The 18,997-nt window shown below is 42.7% G+C and overlaps 1 protein-coding gene and 1 pseudogene across 1 annotated transcript in view; one reads left to right on the forward strand and one right to left on the reverse strand.

The window, feature by feature from the left end:
- LOC135196918 (succinate-semialdehyde dehydrogenase, mitochondrial-like) overlaps positions 1-18,997 on the reverse strand; it is a 176,376-nt pseudogene that overhangs the window by 89,269 nt on the left and 68,110 nt on the right.
- LOC135196914 (succinate-semialdehyde dehydrogenase, mitochondrial-like) overlaps positions 1-18,997 on the forward strand; it is a 41,925-nt gene that overhangs the window by 22,663 nt on the left and 265 nt on the right. Inside the window, exons 7-8 of the mRNA XM_064223736.1 lie at positions 11,549-11,707; positions 12,042-12,264. Of these exons, the coding sequence (XP_064079806.1) occupies positions 11,549-11,707; positions 12,042-12,264 (382 nt within the window). The remainder of the gene's footprint in view (positions 1-11,548; positions 11,708-12,041; positions 12,265-18,997) is intronic.

Raw genomic sequence — 18,997 nt, forward strand, 5'->3', positions numbered from 1 at the left:
TTCTAATAAAGAAGTGCCAAGTGTTGCTTTCTGAGGGGTGGCTGTTTTCCCACCAGTTCTCTAGACAAAGGTCCCTTTCGTTCCCCCACCTTGAGGAGAAACTACTGGAGGTCCAAGGAAGGACTGGCAGGGCTCCCCCACAAGCAGTCGCTTCCTCCATCGATCCTGTAGTGCACCAACAGATTTCGACAGAACACCGTTGGAAAGGTGTTTTGTTCATTGCTCCACTATCATTGGAGTCTAATGATTCTTTTCCCATGAGGCATCGTAAGTGGCGCAGTTCATCAGTTTCTCGTCCATTGAAAAGACGCGCGACTGCAGGAGATTACTCATCTCCTCTTGTTAAGAAGTCCAAGGAAGGGGATCTCGTCCATGTACTTCTTGTAGTGTCGTTACTTCTACTTCTCCTCAAGATCAATTTTCGACTTCAGTCTTTTTGGACCCTCGAGGTGGTCATATTTTGTATTTTGACGCCTTCAAAACGTTCAACACTTGTACATTCATCGAACCCACCTTCGACTTCTCGTGCAAACATCAATCCATTATTGTCGAAAGTTTTGACACTTGCGACTTCTGGCATTTCAACTTCTGCTGTTTCGACTCGGGATAAATCGAATCTATTCCCTCGGAAACAGTTGGAAGAGTTGATGGCTTATTTGAAGGGCAAGCAGTTGGCTGTTAAGCCAGCAGAACCTTCTCTTTCTCCAGTTTTGTCGGAGGAAGAAGAGCAGGAAACAAATTCTATTCCCATGTCGGCATATTCGAGTCTTCTACTGTATCTCTTGGATACGTACCCCGATTACTTTAGTGCGGGCAGCTCCTAGATCTCCTGCTTCGATTTTTTTATATGAGAAGGAAGCATGTGGACCCTTTGCTTCCCAAGTTAGTTTTGTCAAAGGCTTCGAAGAAGTCTCTTCATATTGTAAAAGACTGGTTATCAGCTAAGAGAGAGTCAGGCAAGGCTTCTTTTGCTTTTCCACCATCGAAGCTCATCAACAAGAGATACTGTTTCTATGTAACTGGAGAAGCTCCTTCCATGGGAGTTTCTGTCTGTCTCCTCCCAGGGGAATTTCTCTGGTCTTGTCGACACTAATTGCAGAGCGGTGTTTTTGGTGGCAAAGGCGTTCTTTTCTTCCTCCGAATTAGATCATTTGGTCAAGAACCTCTTTAAGGTTCTGGAAATTATGAGTTTTCTGGACTGGATAGTCGGAGCTCTTGGTTCGAAGATTGAGGATTGCCCTTCTATTCCAGAAAATGTGATGTCGAATTGGTTCGGGAATCTTTCGTGTGCCGACAAATCTGTCAGGGACACTTCTGATGAGATCGCCTCTCTCTTTCCCTTTGGGACTTAAGAAGAGATAACACTGGTGCTCCTTCGTTGTGAAAGGAGTTACTTCTTCCCAGAAGTCTGCCTTGCTTTTCTTGCTGTTAGATAAGCAACATTTATTTCCGGAAGAGACAGTTAATGCTATTCTTTCTGCTTTGGAGAAAAAATTGAGAACTGATCTGTTGGCCCAGTCGACTAAGCGAGTGAAAGCCACCTCTATGACTCCTGTAAAATCTTCCTCTCCTTTGCAGCAGCCTTTTCATGGAGGCAGATCCAGGCCCTTCATTAGACCTCACTCGAACCTACACCCCCCTTCCAAATCCACGACAAAACCTTCTAAGCCATCACCTAAGTAATATGACTATCCTTCATACTCTGGTAGGTGCCAGGATGTACCTGTTTTGGGAGGAGTGGAATCGCAGAGGGGCAGATCCTTAGGTGGTCCAAGTTCTTCACCTCGGTTACTCCATTCCTTTCTAAACTCCTTCCCCTCTTTCCAATGCGCCGATCGCATTTTCAGCTTACTTCTCCAGGCTCAGAGAGGTTTGTAGCACTAACCAAAGAGGTGGGAGTCTCTTCTCAGAAAGCAGTAGCCTTAGAGTTAGAGTAATCGACAAGTTGTCTCTGGGGTTTTACAAAACACCTTTTTGTAGTCCCCAAGGCATCAGGGGACTGGAGACCCGTGTTGGATGTAAGCACTCTGAACTTGTTTGTCTCGAAAACAAAGTTCAATATAAAAACTACCCCTCGCTCCTAGCATCGCTTCGCCAAGGAGACTGGATGGTCTCCTTGGACATTTAAGAAGCTTATTTCCGTATTCCAATTCATCTGGAATCAAGGAAATTTGTTTATTTGTTTTCATGGGTAAAGTATTACAGTTTAGACCACTGTATTGGTCTTTCAACGGCTTCTTAGGTGTTTACCCAAGTAGTGGCTCCTCTAGGGAAGTGGCTACATCTCCTGGGTATCAATGTGGCACTTTACCTGGACAACTGGCATTTCTGCTCCTCTCAATACATGTCAAGTATTTTGGACTTTTCTCTCTTGGAGAAGAGTTGTCATGCCTTCAGGTAGTTAAGGAGTTCCTGAACCATCAATCTTGTTCTGCTCTCCAGTGGATCAGTCATCTGGGTACCTTATCATCAGTAGAAGAATTTTGGTAATACTCAGATGCAGAAGGTTACATATGCAACCCCTTCAATTCTTCCTGAAGGCATCGTGGTGCAGGAAGTCTCGGCTAGACTCAAAGGTGTTCGACATCACAAGATCAAAGAGGATCTAGCATAGTGGCTCTCAGAACGAGACTATCGGAAGCATTTCTCTTCTTCCTCTCCACCCAACCTTACAGTTCTTTTTGACTCATCCGACATAGTTTAAGGAGCAGTCTTGGGAGAGATGACAGTGCCGGTAATATGGACGATGGAGCAGAGTTCCTTTCACATCAACATAAAGGAGTTACTAGCGGTCTATCTGCGTCTGCAAGACTTTCTTCTTTTCCTAAAAGTATCTAGAGGCTTGGCTCCCTCAACGATTAGGGGTTACAGGGCGACGTTAGCATCTGTATTCAAAGGCAGAGGCAGTGACCTGTCTAATAATAGTGACCTTTCGAACTTGATTAAGTCTTTAGAAACTTCTAAGTGCTCAAAAGATTCTGTGTCTTGGAACCTTGACGTAGTGCTCAAGTGGCTTTCGAGTTCTTCTTTCGAACCAATGCGGTCTTCTTCGATGATGAATCTAACCAAGAAGACATTATTCTTGATAGTGTTAGCTTCAGCAAAACATGTTAGCGAACTCCATGCTATGGAGAAAAGAGTTGGCTTCTCACAAGGGGATGCAGTATGCTCTTTGATGTTGAGTTTTCAAGCCAAGAACAAAAACCCTTCAAAACCTTAGCCCCTCTCCTTCACACTTATGAATTTGGCTGATATTCTCGCCTATTAAGAGCTCTTAGATATTATCTCCACAGACAGCGAAAATAAGAGCTCCATCTTCTCGACTGTGGTGTTCGGTGAAGAATCCCTCTCGTCCCTTTCAAAGAATGCGATCTCCTTCTTCTTGAGAGAACTTATTGTTGAAGCAAATTCTCATGTCAACGCAGAAGACTATCCTGTGTTGAAAGTTAAGGCACACGAAGTCTGAGCAGTAGCGACCTCTCTGGCATTACAACATAATTTGTCGCTGTCTGCCATTCTGCAGAGTACCTTTTGGAGGTCAGAGTCGGTGTTTGTGTCTCATTACCTGAAAGAGATTGAGACGGTGTTTGAAGACTGTATTTCTCTTGGTCCTATTTCCGCAGCTGGCATGGTGTTAGGAGAAACGACATGGGGGTGGGTGCCTCGCTGTATTTTCGCCTTGTATCAAGGTTGCCGTGTTAAGGGAAAGCTGGGGGTACTTTTAACCTGGAGTACTCACCGGTCAATTATTTTTTATATGGTAGGTATAGGTTTTTAATATGATGTAGGTGACTTGTTGCCACTTGCATGCGGTATCTGGTCTTCACCCAGGGCAAGGGCAGTATTGTATTTTTCCTCCCCTTTGTCAAGTCAGCAGTGAACAATGCCATGACTGCAAAGGAATTCCACTCTATGTAGAGGGCACTCTTTGGACAGACATCCAAGCTCTCTACTACGTAAGATGATGAGCACTGACCAGGGGCAGTATATTTTCCTGCAGTGGCTCTCTTACAAGAAAGGGTACAACAGTGCTGATCATTGTCTTTTTCAAGGATCTTGCTATATTTTTTAATTAAGCATACATCCACAGCCCCCCATCCTTGCAATGGGTAATCAGCTGTATAATTGTTCGGTAGGACACTGCAATGAAAATGAAATTGTTAAGATACAATAAAGTTTTACACATACTTACCTGGCAGATATATACTTAGCTTATGTCTCTGACGTCCGACAGAATTCAAAAACTCGCGGCACACGCTACAGGTAGGTCAGGTGATCACCCCCTACCACCGCTGGGTGGCGGTAATAGGAATCATTCCCGTTTTCTGACAGAATTTTTCTTCCCCTATCTCCTGAGGGGAGGATGGGTGGGCCATTAAACGTATATATCTGCCAGGTAAGTATGTGTAAAACTTTATTGTATCTTAACAATTTCTTTTTCATTTTTACACATGCAACTTACCCGGCAGGTATATACTTAGCTGATTGGCACCCTTGGAGGAGGGTAAGAGATAGTTACTCAATATGAATAGCAATTCCAAAAAACAGGAAAACAACCTTTTGTTGTAGGTACTATAAAATAAACTTAAAATACCTTGATTCCTACCTTATTGGGCAGAAGACTTCATGAGTACTGTCCTATTGAGTCTGCTTGCCTCAAGAGTTCCAGTGAGGATGAGACCTGTCACTGAGAACTCTTCTGGATCATGTCAATGGGGGCTAGCCCGCTTACTCGACAGAGCCTTATTTCGGATCGTACCAATGGGGCCTATCCCACTTACATGGTAGAGCCTTCACCTTTGTCGTATCAACGGGGACTAACCCTCTTACAAGACAGAGCCTAGGTCCAAACCATTACAAGGAGCATGAAAACAACCAACCTCGACCACCTGACCACACTACTTGTTATACACTACGATTTGAAAGTGGTACTTTTCCCTGACCACTTTCAATCGACCATAAAAAACAAACACCATAAGATTAAAATTCCTAATCTATCTAAACTAAGCTAGATTGGTTTCAGCCCCCTGTCCCAGCACCGAATCCGCAGACACGTAAGGTCCGAGAGAGAAGCACTTATCATAAGTTACACGTACATCTCTCAAATAGTTAGACGCAAACACAGAATTGCATCTCCAATATGTGGATCCAATTAAGTCCTGTAACGACATATTCTTGTGGAAAGCTAATGAGGTTGCTACGGCTCTGACCTCATGTGCTTTAACTCTCATCTGTCCGAGATGTTCCTCTTTACAGAAATATGTGCTTCTGTAATAATATCTCTGATAAAGAATGCCTGTGCATTCTTTGACATCGTTCTTCTCGGATCTCTTACCGAGCACCAAAGGCTCTCTGAGTTCTCTATCTCTCTCCTACCAGGGAAGTCAATCCTTTAACTTCAAACGTCCTTGGCCCAAGCTCTAGAAGGATTCTCATTTTTTGCTCCTAAAAAATAGGGGGTTAAATGAACACACTGCAGAATCCTTCCTGAAGCCCACTGTGCCTTCTAAAGCCTGGAGTTCACTTATCCTTTTAGCTGATGCTAATGCAAAGAGGAAAATAGATTTCCTAGTCAAGTCCCCTAAACGATGAGTTAATTGGGAGGTTCAAATTTATCTGACCATGATAAACCTTAGCACCACATCCAGGTTCCAGTTGGGTGGTCTGGCTGTCTTGGACTTCGAAGTTTCGAATGATTTAATCAAATCGTGTAGATCTTTATCATCCGTGATGTTAGTCAAGTATGTCTAAACACCAAGGAAAGCATACTTTTATAACCTTTTATAGTCGAGACTGCAAGGTTACATTTTGTCTCAAATACAACAGGAAATCTGCTATTTCCGTCACAGAGGTACTGGAAGAGGATACATTCTGATTCCTGGCCCACCTTCGGAACACTTCCCACTTCGACTGGTACACGCGTATAGTTGAAGGTCTCCTGGCTCTTGCAATTGCCTTTGCAGCCGCGCGTGAAAACCCCATCGCTCCGACGAGTCCTTCGACAGTCTGAAGGCAGTCAGACCGAGCGCGGGGAGGTTTTTGTGATATTTGTCGAAGTGGGGCTGTCTGAGAAGATTGTTCCGTAAAGGAAGGTACCTTGGAAAATCTATCATCCATTCCAGTACCTCTGTGAACCACTCTTGAGCTGGCCAAAATGGGGGGGCGATTAGGGTCAATTTCGCTCCTTTCGTCAAAACAAACTTCCTTATGACGTTTCCTATGATCTTGAAAGGAAGAAAAGCGTAGCCGTCTATTCTTCCCAATTTACGAGGAGGCTGTCTATTGCTACTGCCTCGGATCCGAAATCGGAGAGCAGTAGTTCTCCAGCCTGGCATTCCAATGAGTTGCAACAGGTCTATGTTTGACCTTCCCCATAGGCTCCAAATCTGATTGCAGACCTCTGAGTGCAGGGTCCACTCCGTGGAAATGACTTGATCTTTCCTGCTCAACAAGTCTGCTCTGACGTTTTTCTCGCCTTGGATAAACCTCGTTAAGAGCGTGATGTTTCGCTCCTTTGACCATAAAAGAAGCTCTTTCGCCTTCTTGTACAGTGAGAGGGAGTGAGTCCCCCCCTGTTTTTTCTTATGTAGGCTAGAGCTGTCGTGTTGTGATTTACCTGCAACACTGAGTTCGCGACTTGGGATTCCCACTGTCTGAGAGCTAGATGCACTGCCACTAACTCTTTCTCGTTGATGTGCCAGGACACCTGTTCCCACTCCAGGTGCCTGACACTTCTCTAGGCCCAACGTCACCCCCCCATCTCCGTCTCCGAAGCGTCTGTAAACAACACTAGGGAGGGGTTCGGTAACTGCAGCGACAGTCCCTCGTTGTCTGCCTGGTTCTAACCACCAGCTGAGGCTTTCCTTTATACCTCTGGACAGAGGAAAAGATTCCCACAGATCCTGATTCTTCTGGTCCAATTCTCCTTCAAGAAGAATTGAGGTCTTATGTGAAGCCTCCCTAGAGAAACTAACTGTTCCAACGAGGAGAGGGTCCCCAGAAGACTCATCCATTCCCTCGCAGAACATTGTTCTTTCTCTAGGAAGGTCTTCACTTTTAGAATGCACCGTTCCTGTCTTTCTATGGACGGAAACACTTGAAAACCCCGAGAATCCATCAGAATCCCCAGATAGACAATGCTTTGCTGGGGATCTCTGGGGGATTTCCCGAGGTGCACTAACAGTCCCAGGGACTGAGTCAGGTCCTCCAGACACTGATCCCTGGATTGCAAGCGAATCAGCCAATCGTCGAGATACAGAGATATCCTTATTCCTTTTAAATGTAGCCAATGTGCTACGTTTTTCATCAATCCCGTGAAAACTTGGGGAGCTGTGGAAAGACCGAAACAAAGGGCGCGAAACTGAAATACTTGGCCCTGTATCATAAATCTTAGATACCTTCTGGACGAGGGATGGATGGTACATGAAAGTAGGCATCTTGCAGATCCAATGACACCATCCAATCCCCTTGTCTTAACGCTGAAAGAACTGAAGAAGTCGTCTCCATTGTGAATGTTGTTTTGATCACAAAGTGATTCAGAGCGCTTACGTACCAGCATGGTCTCCACTCCCCGAGGCTTTTGGTACCAGAAAGAGGCGATTGTAAAAGCCTGGAGATTGAATGTCTAATACCTTTTCTATAGCCTTCTTTTCTAACATCTGTTGCACCAGATGTAATAGTGCTTGGTTCTTTAAAGGATCTCTGTATCTTGCCGCTAACTCCCTTGGAGTGGTGGTTAAGGGAGGTTTTTCCCTGAAGGGGATCAGGTATCCTCTCTCGAGGATCGAGAGGGACCAGTTGTCCGCCCCTCTCTGAGCCCAGACTTTCGCGAACCTCAAAAGTCTGGCTCCTACTGAGTCTGGAGGACTCCTGTCTCACTTGCGGCTTTGAGAATGGTCTTCGAGAAGATCGTCCTCTCTTAAACGGCCTTCTACTCTTAGGTGCGGGTCTCGAGGTTGTTCTTCCTCGAAAGGGCTGTTGGAAGGACACTTTATTCGTTGCTCCCTCTCTCTTAGCCATCGGCACAGCAGGTTTAAGCCTCTTGGCGGACTGAGCAAGAAGATCTTGCGTAGCCTTCTCCGACAGTGACCTAGAAATGTCCCTCACTGTCTCCTGAGGAAAAAGGTATTCCGAGAGTGGGGAAAAAAGCAAAGAGGCTCTCTGCAAGGGAGAAACAGACTTGGAGAGAAACGAGCTGTAGACTGATCTCTTTGAGCACTCCTGCTCCAAAGAGAGAGGCTACTTCTGTGGATCCATCCATGACTGCCTTGTCCAGGCACGAAAGGACACTTGAATAACACCCCTCCATCGTACAACAACTCCCAAACTCCGGATCCTGCGCTCTTTTTGCTAGAGCTCCTAAGGCCCAATCCATGAAGTTGAAGACTTCTAATGTGCGAAATAGACCCTTGAGTAAATGGGTCCATTTCGCACATTCCCCAAGACGCTTTAGCTGATAGTAGAGAGCGTCTTCTAGATGAGTCCACCAGAGCAGAAAAATCTGCGTTTGCAGAAGCCGGAAGGCCTAACCCCATGGGTTCCTTCGTGTCGTACCAGACACCCGGCTTACCTGTCAATCTAGACGGAGGACACAAAAACACCGTCTTACCTGCCTCCTTCTTAACCAGGAGCCAGTTCTCCAGATTCTTAATGGCCTTTCTCATAGAGAGAGTTGGCCGCATCTTGACAAAAAGAGGGGGGATTTTGCCAACTTAATACTCGATAGCGAGATCCATGAAGAAGGAGGATCAGCCGAACACAGCGAGTCCCCAAACTCCTGAAGTAGTAATGCAGAAAGTCTCTTATAATCAGAGATTCCTACTTCTTTCGTTTCTTCCTCCTCCGAGACTTCCTCCAAGGTTACATTCGGAGAGGGAGACTTCTTAGGTGAAGAAGTCCTGGCAAGGTATGCGACTCTTATCCTTCAAGAGTTTGTCAAATGAAGCCGCCAGTTCATACCCGAGATATGTTTCCTCGGTAAAGAAAAACCTCCGCTTTTTGCCGCTCCCTGGGTTCTTGATACCTAGATAGGGGAGGGCGATCTAGAGCCTACCTTCTCAGGCTCTTGGCGCCTATCCGGAGAAACACTCGTTTCTACTCTCGAGCGCCTACTATGAGTCGGGCGCGAATCCAAATTCAGGATCCTTTCGGGCTCTTGGCGCCTGTGAGGCGAGGCGCTTGCGCCTACTCTTCTGTGACTCCCAGGAGTAGGGCGCGCGTCTGACAAGAGGCTCCTTTCAGGCTCCTGAATCTTACGAGGAGAGGCGTAAGAGCCTACTCCTGATCTTCTTCCAGGAGTAGGGCGCAAATCCCTGGCAAGGCTCATCTTAGGCTCTTGCTGCCTTTGAGGAGAGGAGCTTGCGCCTACTCTTGATCGTCTTACAGGAGTAGGGCGCGAATCCAAGATTAGGCTCCTTTCAGGCTCTTGACACCTGCTAGGAGATAGGTAAGCGTCCACTCTAGATACTCTGCCCAGGAGTAGGCGCGAACCCATGTTTAGGTTCTTCCTAGAATCTTGGAACCTGCTAGGAGTGCTTGACTCCCTTGAGGAAAGCCTACCATGAGCTCTCGAGTAACTTAAAGGGCTTCTATCATCCAGGAGTACCTATCGAATGTTGGCGCCTTTTCTTAGAAAGTCATCCTTCGAAGGAGAGCCTTTCTCGCTTCTATCCCTCTGAGCAGAGCGTTCCTCTCTCGTTCCTTCCTTCCACTTGAAGAGGGAGATCCTATCTCTAGGAGATCGTTCGACAGATACGAACCGATCACTACCTTCTCGCAAGAGGACTTTCTCCTTACTCCTACAAGGAGAGGATCTAGAGCCTACTTCTTGGCGCTTTGCGCTATGACTCTTAGCATCAGAGCTTCTGCGCGGGAATACCATTTTCCCTGTCTAGACGAAGTATCAAAGGAGTCGTCTACTCTCGGGGGAGAATAGGTTCTTACTGGAGAAGATCGCCTATTATACTCCTCCTTCCTACTAGGAGAAGGTCTCCTAACAGAACTCTTAACTGGAAGAGAGGCGTCCTTCCTGCGAGAAGGCTCCTTGCGCCTACTAGTTGAAAGAGAGCCTACTAAAGAAGAGAGATTCGCTTGAAGGTCCAACAGGAATTTCTTAGTAGAGGACCGAATCCCTTCTGGTGAAGATTCCGGAGACTTCATAGCCTTCTTAGGCGCAGGAGAATACTCCGGAAAAGGCTCCGGGCTGGAGTCAAGAGCGCCTTCTCCTGAAGGTTTCCAGGCTCTCTTGAGAGGGCGCGATTTGGAAGATGAGCTCCATCCTCGTTTAGGAGAGGACGAATCAGTCGGAAAAACACTTCCTTAAGAGGCTTTTCCTATAGCTCTCTACAGCAGCCTGGGACGAGCCTACAGGATCTGCTGAAGGGACGCCTGACCGTTGGGGATACTCTACATCCCCCTTGCGGCTTTCAACATTCCTCCTCCCTTGGGCATGGGAGTCTGAAACAGGTCTAAGCCTAGGAGCGATGCGGAGGTCGGTCAGACGCCCCCTCCACTGCACTGGGGACACTGCACTTTTCACTAGACACTTCACCCTTACCTTGGTCTATATCTCGCAATTGCTGTTGCAAATCGCGGATTGACGCTTCCACAGCGGCTCTCTCGGCAGACACATCTGCGGGTTCGCTGCGGGGGGAAGGAGCTGAAACCAAAAAGGAAGATGGCGAAGCTACTGCAGGGTTAGAAATACTATCCTGTTCCGCAGAACAGGATCTACTTGAACTTCTAGCTGAAGCTTTTCTAATCCTATCCTTTTCTAACTTTTTCACATATGTAGTTAGTTCTTTCCATTGCACTTCAGTTAAGCTCTCACATACATCACATGTATCCTTAACCGAACAATCCCTTCCCCTACATTTTACACAAACAGTGTGAGGGTCCAAAGTAGCCTTAGGCAACCTCACCTTGCATCCTTCATTTACACATACTCTAAACAGAGTTCCAGGTGTTAAATCGGACATATTAACCAACTAATCCAAAAAACAGCGTATGCCAACAAACAATGATCAAATACTTCCCAAATAATCCTCGGCGAAGCAAGCAGAAATTCTATAAAGCAGGAGCTACCAACAAAGTTGTTGTCAGCACCGGCGACAGAAAAATTCTGTCAGAAAACGGGAATGATTCCTATTACCGCCACCCAGCGGCGGTAGGGGGGGATCACCTGACCTACCTGTAGCGTGTGCCGCGAGTTTTGAATTCTGTCGGACGTCAGAGACATAAGCTAAGTATATATCTGCCGGGTAAGTTGCATGTGTAAAAATGGAATTTTATGGTTGGGCAGAACAAATTGTTGACACCTAGTCTGTTGTACCTGTCCTCCCTTGAGTGGCTGGAGATGACGTCGCCTACATCGGCGATGGTGGTGCCACCGTGAAAGTTTGAATCTTTTGTCGGCCATGTTGGGAACCTACAGCTGTATGATTGTTCAGTAAGTATGCAATAAAATTTTATTTTATTATAAAAATTCCATTTTCATGAATGCAATAATCTTAGTGCACAGTATAACATAATAACTTTGGGGGTTTTACAGACATGTGTAACAGCAAATCGTATTTTCATTCATGAATCTATCCATGATGAATTTGTGAAATGCTTTGCTGCTGCTATGAAAAAAGAACTGAAAATGGGCAGTGGGCTTGAACCAGGAGTCACCCAAGGACCTATCATCAACAAGCGACAGCATGACAGGGTTTGAATACTATCTTGTTATTTCCGATATCACTCTTATACAAGTACATAAATGTTATTAATATGCATGAGGTAGATTACACTGAATGTTACTCTTAGTCAAAATATTCATCATGTAGGAAAAGTAGTTTAAATACTATATTATTTTGTGCTAAAGTTGATTCAACAGTTTGCATAGAGAATGTTCCTGCATATAGATGCTTTCTCACATTTATATACTATTTAATACAAACATAGTCATACTGTTTACATCTTTTTTGATAGTTTACGAATTTCATTTGTGTAATAGTATATTTTGCATATCATCAATAGATTATATAGATGTATTTTTACAGCTAGTCAACTTAGTCAAAGAAGCAGTCGCCTCAGGAGCAAATTTGGTTTGTGGAGGGTCATCCCCAGGGGGCCTGTACTACACCCCAACAATACTAACAGGAGTTACACCAGAAATGCCTATTTCCAAAGAAGAGATATTTGGCCCAGTAGCTCCCATCATGAAGTTTAGTACTGAAGAAGAAGTCATTAAACTAGCAAACATGTCCCAAAGAGGATTAGCAGGTCAGTCAGTAGTGAAGTTATGAATTCGTTAAAACTTACAGCCATTTTTTAAGGTAGAAAATGAGGGACTAACCTTCATAAATAATAAAACTTTGACCGATTTTAGTATTTTCTGTTCAGAGTTTTACAAATATTGATTTTTGAAGAAATTGTGGTATTCTGTAGTTTATATTAGTTAATTATAAGGGTGTTAAACTGTTTGTAATATTTTATATTTTTTATATTATTATACCTGGTATAGTGAGTGTTTTCTCTTTAGAACCAATTGATTGGTGTCCAATTCTAACCAGTATGGAGGCGTATCATAACATGTATTCATATGTAGCTTATATACAGGCCATACACAGACAAAATCAGAATCAGGATATACAGAGTAACTTGCATATAATTCACCTGCTGCCTTATGGGTTTTTACTGTAGTGATGAGTTTTTTTTACAAAATATTTGCCATATCAGCAATGTTTCACATTATTTATGGTTCCAATATTTTCATCAAAACCATCCAGTTAATGTCTGAAAATCATTTTGTGTAAAAAATCCCTTCTTTGCTACATCTTTACTTCTCTTTCATTTGTCCCACTAACCCACTTTTCCCCCACGACTCACACAACTTTCCAGTTGTTCCCCCTGCCGGCATACACCCTTCCATATTCACACTTAAATACCCTGTTTTCAGTCCTTCGCCACCTCCCTCCTCTCTCCATTGCATTACTTTCCCATATCCTATGCCTGTTTTCCATGACCACATATTCTCAGCAGTCCCTTGAAAAGCAGTGGATAATTTATTACTGAGCCAATGTGTCAAGTTTGTTGTCTCTTTGTCCGAACATGTCTGTCTGTTAGCATGAGTAACTGATTAGATTTGAGTGGTGATCCAAATCTGGATCCAGTACACAAAACCATGACTTGTAGGAAGTCAAGTCCTAATGCTGCTGTATTGTCTTGCCTCAAAAAATGGTGTAGCAGAGGATCTTGGTCTGGTGAACTTCAGTTTCCTTGTGAGATTAGTCAATTAACTAGACTAGATTATATGTAGCCTCAAGATTTTAACCTGTCTTGTTACACAATAATACATTATATGGTACCTTGGTGCACATGCATATCCTATTTCTCCTTGAACCTTTCTCACCATGGAAGTAGGAAGGCTACATTCAGATGAGGCATGATTTTGTTTCAAAATTTGCGCATTATTATTGTGTAAGTAACCCTCAATATGCACCCAAGATGTTTACATTTTTACTGGAATGCTAAGAATTTCTAGAATCCACTGTAGTTTTAATGGGTGTCATTAAATTTGAATGATAGATTATCTATTCTAACTTGATGTTTCTGTAAACCTACTTTGTGTCTGTTGACCTAAGCAGTGAATTTGGTACTTGGTGGTCTATCAGTTATAATTAGTCACAGCTGTGTTTAGAAATTAGGAGAGAAAAGATAAGACTTGAGTAGTAATTAGGGTAGAATATCACGACAGGCCAACCCTCATCACGGTGGACGGGTCTTATTCACTCGATATTTAATTGGTGAAACATGAATACATTTGCAACTCTAAGCATACCATTTAAAAGACTGAAGTTTCGTCAACATATTGTGATATATGAAGCCCCATACGAACTAAAATAAGCATGTGAGCTCTTCGTAAAATATGTTTTCAAGGCAGTTTTGAAATCCAATATGGCGGCTACGTTTTGCATGGACGGTTCTCATCAGTGACGGCCACCATCTTTCCCCAGCACTCATTTGAACAATGTTAGCGTATGTAAATGTAAACGTTTATTGGGGGGGGGGTGATCTTACTCAAGATTGCCAGTTGTAATCAGCACAATAAAACAACATTTTGTTGCCTATATTAGTGAAAGTATGAAACTTGTTATTCCCGGGGTTATGGTTTGAACTGAATTCATTCTTACCTTGTAATCGGCAGTTTTTATCCTTACTGCCATCACAACTGAAACTCCACAGTGCTTATTTGATTGTTATTATACACATTTTGGTCTCAGTTCACTCCACATTGCACTTTAAACCCGTTGCTGTTCCTGGTTTCTAAGCGCGCGCGCCATAAACACAATTACGAACAGCAGACGACGACAGACGACGAAACTGCAAAGTTTTATTCCTTAAACTGTTTACTTTACTCGTTATTTAGTTTAAATTTACTTTGTTATTTAAAATTTTTGATTTAATTCATGTATATTATCCCTTTTTTGCAACCAAATTACCCCGAAAAATTACAGATATTTCTAAAGTAGATAAAATCAAATGTTTCTAACGTTTTCGTACATCTGGCTGCCGAAAACCATACAGGAACGAATACGGAAAAGTGCATAGAGGAACGACTACGTTTTTTTTTCTTTGCTTTTTTGTTTTTGCTAGCACTTTTCATTGATTTCAGTCTTTATTAGTATTTTGAATTTCTTTAATAATCGTATGCCAGAACCTTTAATGTTTGCATGCTTTAATGTTTGCATGCTTTAATGTTTGCATGCTAAGAATGGCAAAATCATCGTTGCCACATTAGTGGAGGCTTCACACATACGCCGTTCCATTATTATAAACTGTTTCCATGAATTCTAGTTGTCATAGTAATGCAATAATAATGATAAAATGGCTTTAATATTTATGTATATATACTTCCAATACATAGCCTAATTTCACCAATTTCAACGTTTTGTGTGTAGTCTTATACCCAGTTTGGAGGGTCAACACATACCGAATGGCAACAGAGAGAGAGAGAGAGAGAGAGAGAGATGAGAGAGACGAGAGAGAGAGAGAGAGGAAGGGAGGAACGAAGAAGAAAAGGGGATGGCGGTGGAGGGGGGGAGGGTAGGTGGAGCTTTATACGCGTGTTCGTATCCATTTCTGCATAATGGAGTTTTTGTCTCTTGGTACAAGGAGAATGTCGTTATTCTTTACGATTAGTGATTCACGATACCCTCATAAATTACTGCACTGGGTGTAATGCACTATAGCAAAATCTCGTTCTGTTACGAGTGTTCGTTACAGAAATAGGTATTGCCCAAAGTGCTTGCACTCTCTGAAACCCATAGTAGACATGCTGCTTAGTTGTCAATCAAGTTTTTATAACCAAGTATTTTTTATTTTACAAGCTAGCTATTGAATAAATTTGTATTTTTCTCAGTCAAAAACAAAAAATATGCACCTCAATGCTAACTTTCCTCTTTTAACGACTTTCTGGTCATTGCAAATTCGGCCCCATAATTTCTTATGGTGCGAAAACAGACAGAGGCCCATGGACCGAAAAACGATTGCGTACACTACGGCGATAATCCAGCCCCCCCTTGTAAAAACATCTTCATATATCCCAAAAAAGTAAAATAATAAAGATATATATGCGCATTACGATTATAACAATTACATGTATAGCTGATAACAATCTGCATGAATAACTGGTAAACTGTTCTGCAATGACAGTTGAGTATAGCAATTATTTACAATAGGTACGAAAGTCAAGAGTCGTGACGTCATAATACAGAACTTAAAAGAACGTTCTAATTCAGAAAAATAATTACTTAAATTTGAGTCAGTCGAGTTACTTTTTCAATAACGAATATTTTCAAATTAATCATCATAAATATGTAAAATATTGATGTTTTACTACTTATTTAAAAATTAGCTAAGAGCACGCTTCTCGTCATCTTCTACCAAACAGCACTGTTTACTCCTGGTTATTTGTTATTTTTTTTGGTGAGAAATCGTGTTTCGATTGTTTGTGATAAAAAGTGCTCCAGCGTCTGTGGGTACAAGTGGTGTGCGGATTTATCACAGGAAATGAAAGTTTGTCGACACAAGCGACTCCGTAAACATCGAGATGGCGTCAATCTTCGAAACATTTTTTTAGTTAAGTAAGTAAAAATTTCTAAAGCGTTTTGGTGAGATTTCCACTGCCGTGGGCGCCATTTCAGTACCCTCTGTTTAAAATCTAAAATTGGCCTTAATTTCTAACTATGGAGAAAATACTTACTTCGAAAGGAGAGTAGAGGTCTTTAGCTCCGTTTTCACCAAGAAGAAGTCGCGACTGCTGCCCATCTCGGTGTCAGGACGCGTTATAATGTACTTTTCGGAGGGTGGCTAGCGTTGATTGTAGGTGGCCTGCTGTGATATTTTACCCGTTTTCCATCAAAACTACAGTCATATTTTTCTTTTTAGTTTTATCAATTCCCTTTGGTCTCTTCTTGCCTTAGCTGTACAACTTCTTAAATTTTATTTCTCATTTGAGACATACTCCTTTGGGCAATCTGTATGAGCAGGCAATGTATGTCAGCCCGTATGAGAGAGCAATGTAGGTGGACTCAGTGGCCTCATCTAACTAGCTAATGTCTAATTCTGATAATCGTTATCTTTTTACTCACATAAACTTCTGCAAATGAAAAAATATTTAGGAGATACTGATAGTCTTTGTGGCAGGATCACAAGCTTAGAAAAAACAAGTCAACTCCCCACAGTTACGTTACTCGTACCAGGTAACAAAATTTCCCACACTCACACTTTCCCCTTTACCTTACCTTTAACCTGCAGGACAATTGGTTCAATGAAATACCAAACACAAAACACAAACAGGTACTCACCTCTGGCTTCTGATACTCAGGGCTAGGCTGTGCTGTCCACCGGATATAGGCTATAGGCTAGCCGACACACAACCACCGCCGACAACCAAACACAACCCAACCACCTGAGACCCACAACCCAACAACAACTCAATAACCCGACAAATCACTGCGGACGAACACCAACAGCCCGAAAGAACACGACAACCCACACGCTTCCCCTGCACAACCCAACCCGCCAAAACCAACACTGCCCCAACCACCACTCACAGACACCGAAAATGCACCACCAACCTCCTTAACCTCACCACAACCAGACAGACACATGCACAACAACTTCACAACCCCAAAATCTATCAAATAACACCAAAACAACTAACCACCAAAGGATAACTGCTGTCAAAACCAACTCTGACTTCACCTTACGACTCTCATAACAGACTTCCACTGACATACTACAGAGCGCCACAACAGACATGCTTCCGACCGCCATTTAACCACTCCCATTCATTCTTCCACTAATCTCTCTCTCTCTCTCTCTCTCTCTCTCTCACACACACACACACACACACACACAACCTTTGGAGACGTTGTCAAACACACACACAACCTTTGGAGACGTTGTCAAATATAAACTATCATTACTCCTCCATATCTTGACCTAGAATTACCATAGATTTGGACCATAGATTTGGCACTTGGAGTTTTCATAACCAGTTTTGCTATTAAACTGTTCAAATGTATTGGCATGTATTAAAATTTGAAGGACCTTAGAATTAACAAGTTAATGTGAGGGTTCTGCACTCATGCATGCACTTTATCACTAAACACACACATGCATAGGCATACTTAAAGAGGTACTTCCTAAAGATTTTTGTTTGGTGAAAACAAGTGAACTGGATTTTGAGTATTGTTATCATTTTTGTGTTTTTTTATATAGGAAATATATGAAAAGCAGTGTGTGTCAACAATATTATCTACCTTAAGATTGAAGAGATTCCTGGAAAAATGCAGCACAAAATTGGCACTCTTTAGCTCTCACTGAAACTCGAAAAACAAAATCCTAATAAGTACACCTGCAATTGCCCATGACCTGAGCCAGCCTTACTCTTCCATTGTGTTTGCAGCCATGTCTACTTGGGCATGTTCACTAAGTTATCTCCCATTTTGATTGTATAATGCCTTTGGATGTTCTTGCCCTTGTGTTTCTTCTGCTGCAGGATTGTTGCCCCCCCCCACCCCCCACCCTCCTTCCCTTCCCCAATTATAATTCTCTTCCAGTAGCATAGTGTTACCGTTTTTGGCTGGTACTTCTCAAGTAGCCAAATGTATGAACAATTAATAGTGACTTTTGGGGTACAAGGTCACTAGTGTGCTTTCCTTGTTTGTAGGTGTGAACCACATAAGCAACTGCCTCTGTCTGTGCTTTGACTTGTGTGTGTGTGTGTGTGTGTGTGTGTGTGTGTGTGTGTGTCGGTGTGTGTGTGGTGTGTGTGTGTGTGGTGTGTGTCTAGTTGTGAGCCCCATTGTCTAGAGTTATGGCAATTGTGGAGGAAATAACCCAATATCAGACATTGGCTCATGTTATCCTTTAAAGGCTTATCTATATAATCTGGATTTGCTCACTAGCAGTGAACAGGGACAGGTGTGTTCCAGATTGTGTGACCATTCCATTTGAAATTGTCCAATTTGCCTGTAAGACATTCTTTATACAGTCAGTGTTTGGAGATTTATAATTTGAGTAACCATGTGGTTGTTCAAGGGTGCTTTGTCAGCTTTATAAATGTTTGGTTTAAAAAAAAAAAAATCTGGTATATTTTACATATACACGTATATATAGGACGTAATCTATTTTCAGAATTAATTCATATTAATAGAGACTGGAATTATGCAAAATTAATTTTCATGGGTAAATGTATGTATTCATAATGAGTTTTTGATATGGCATGCATTAATATCCCTTGTGTAAAAATCAGACAGTTTTCATAAATGTTGTAGGTACATGTGTTCATGAAACATATGAACACTACAAAGATGTTTGATGGATTTTTAAGGTCTTGGGTAAAGATATAAAATAATATAATGAGATGAAAGCCTTTCTCCATGTGTATGAGGGTTAAAAAATTATTCACCCAGGGCTATATATAGCTGCCATGCAAGAAGCCTGG

The sequence above is a fragment of the Macrobrachium nipponense genome, chromosome 18 (assembly GCF_015104395.2).
Source record: "Macrobrachium nipponense isolate FS-2020 chromosome 18, ASM1510439v2, whole genome shotgun sequence".
NCBI lineage: Eukaryota > Metazoa > Arthropoda > Malacostraca > Decapoda > Palaemonidae > Macrobrachium > Macrobrachium nipponense.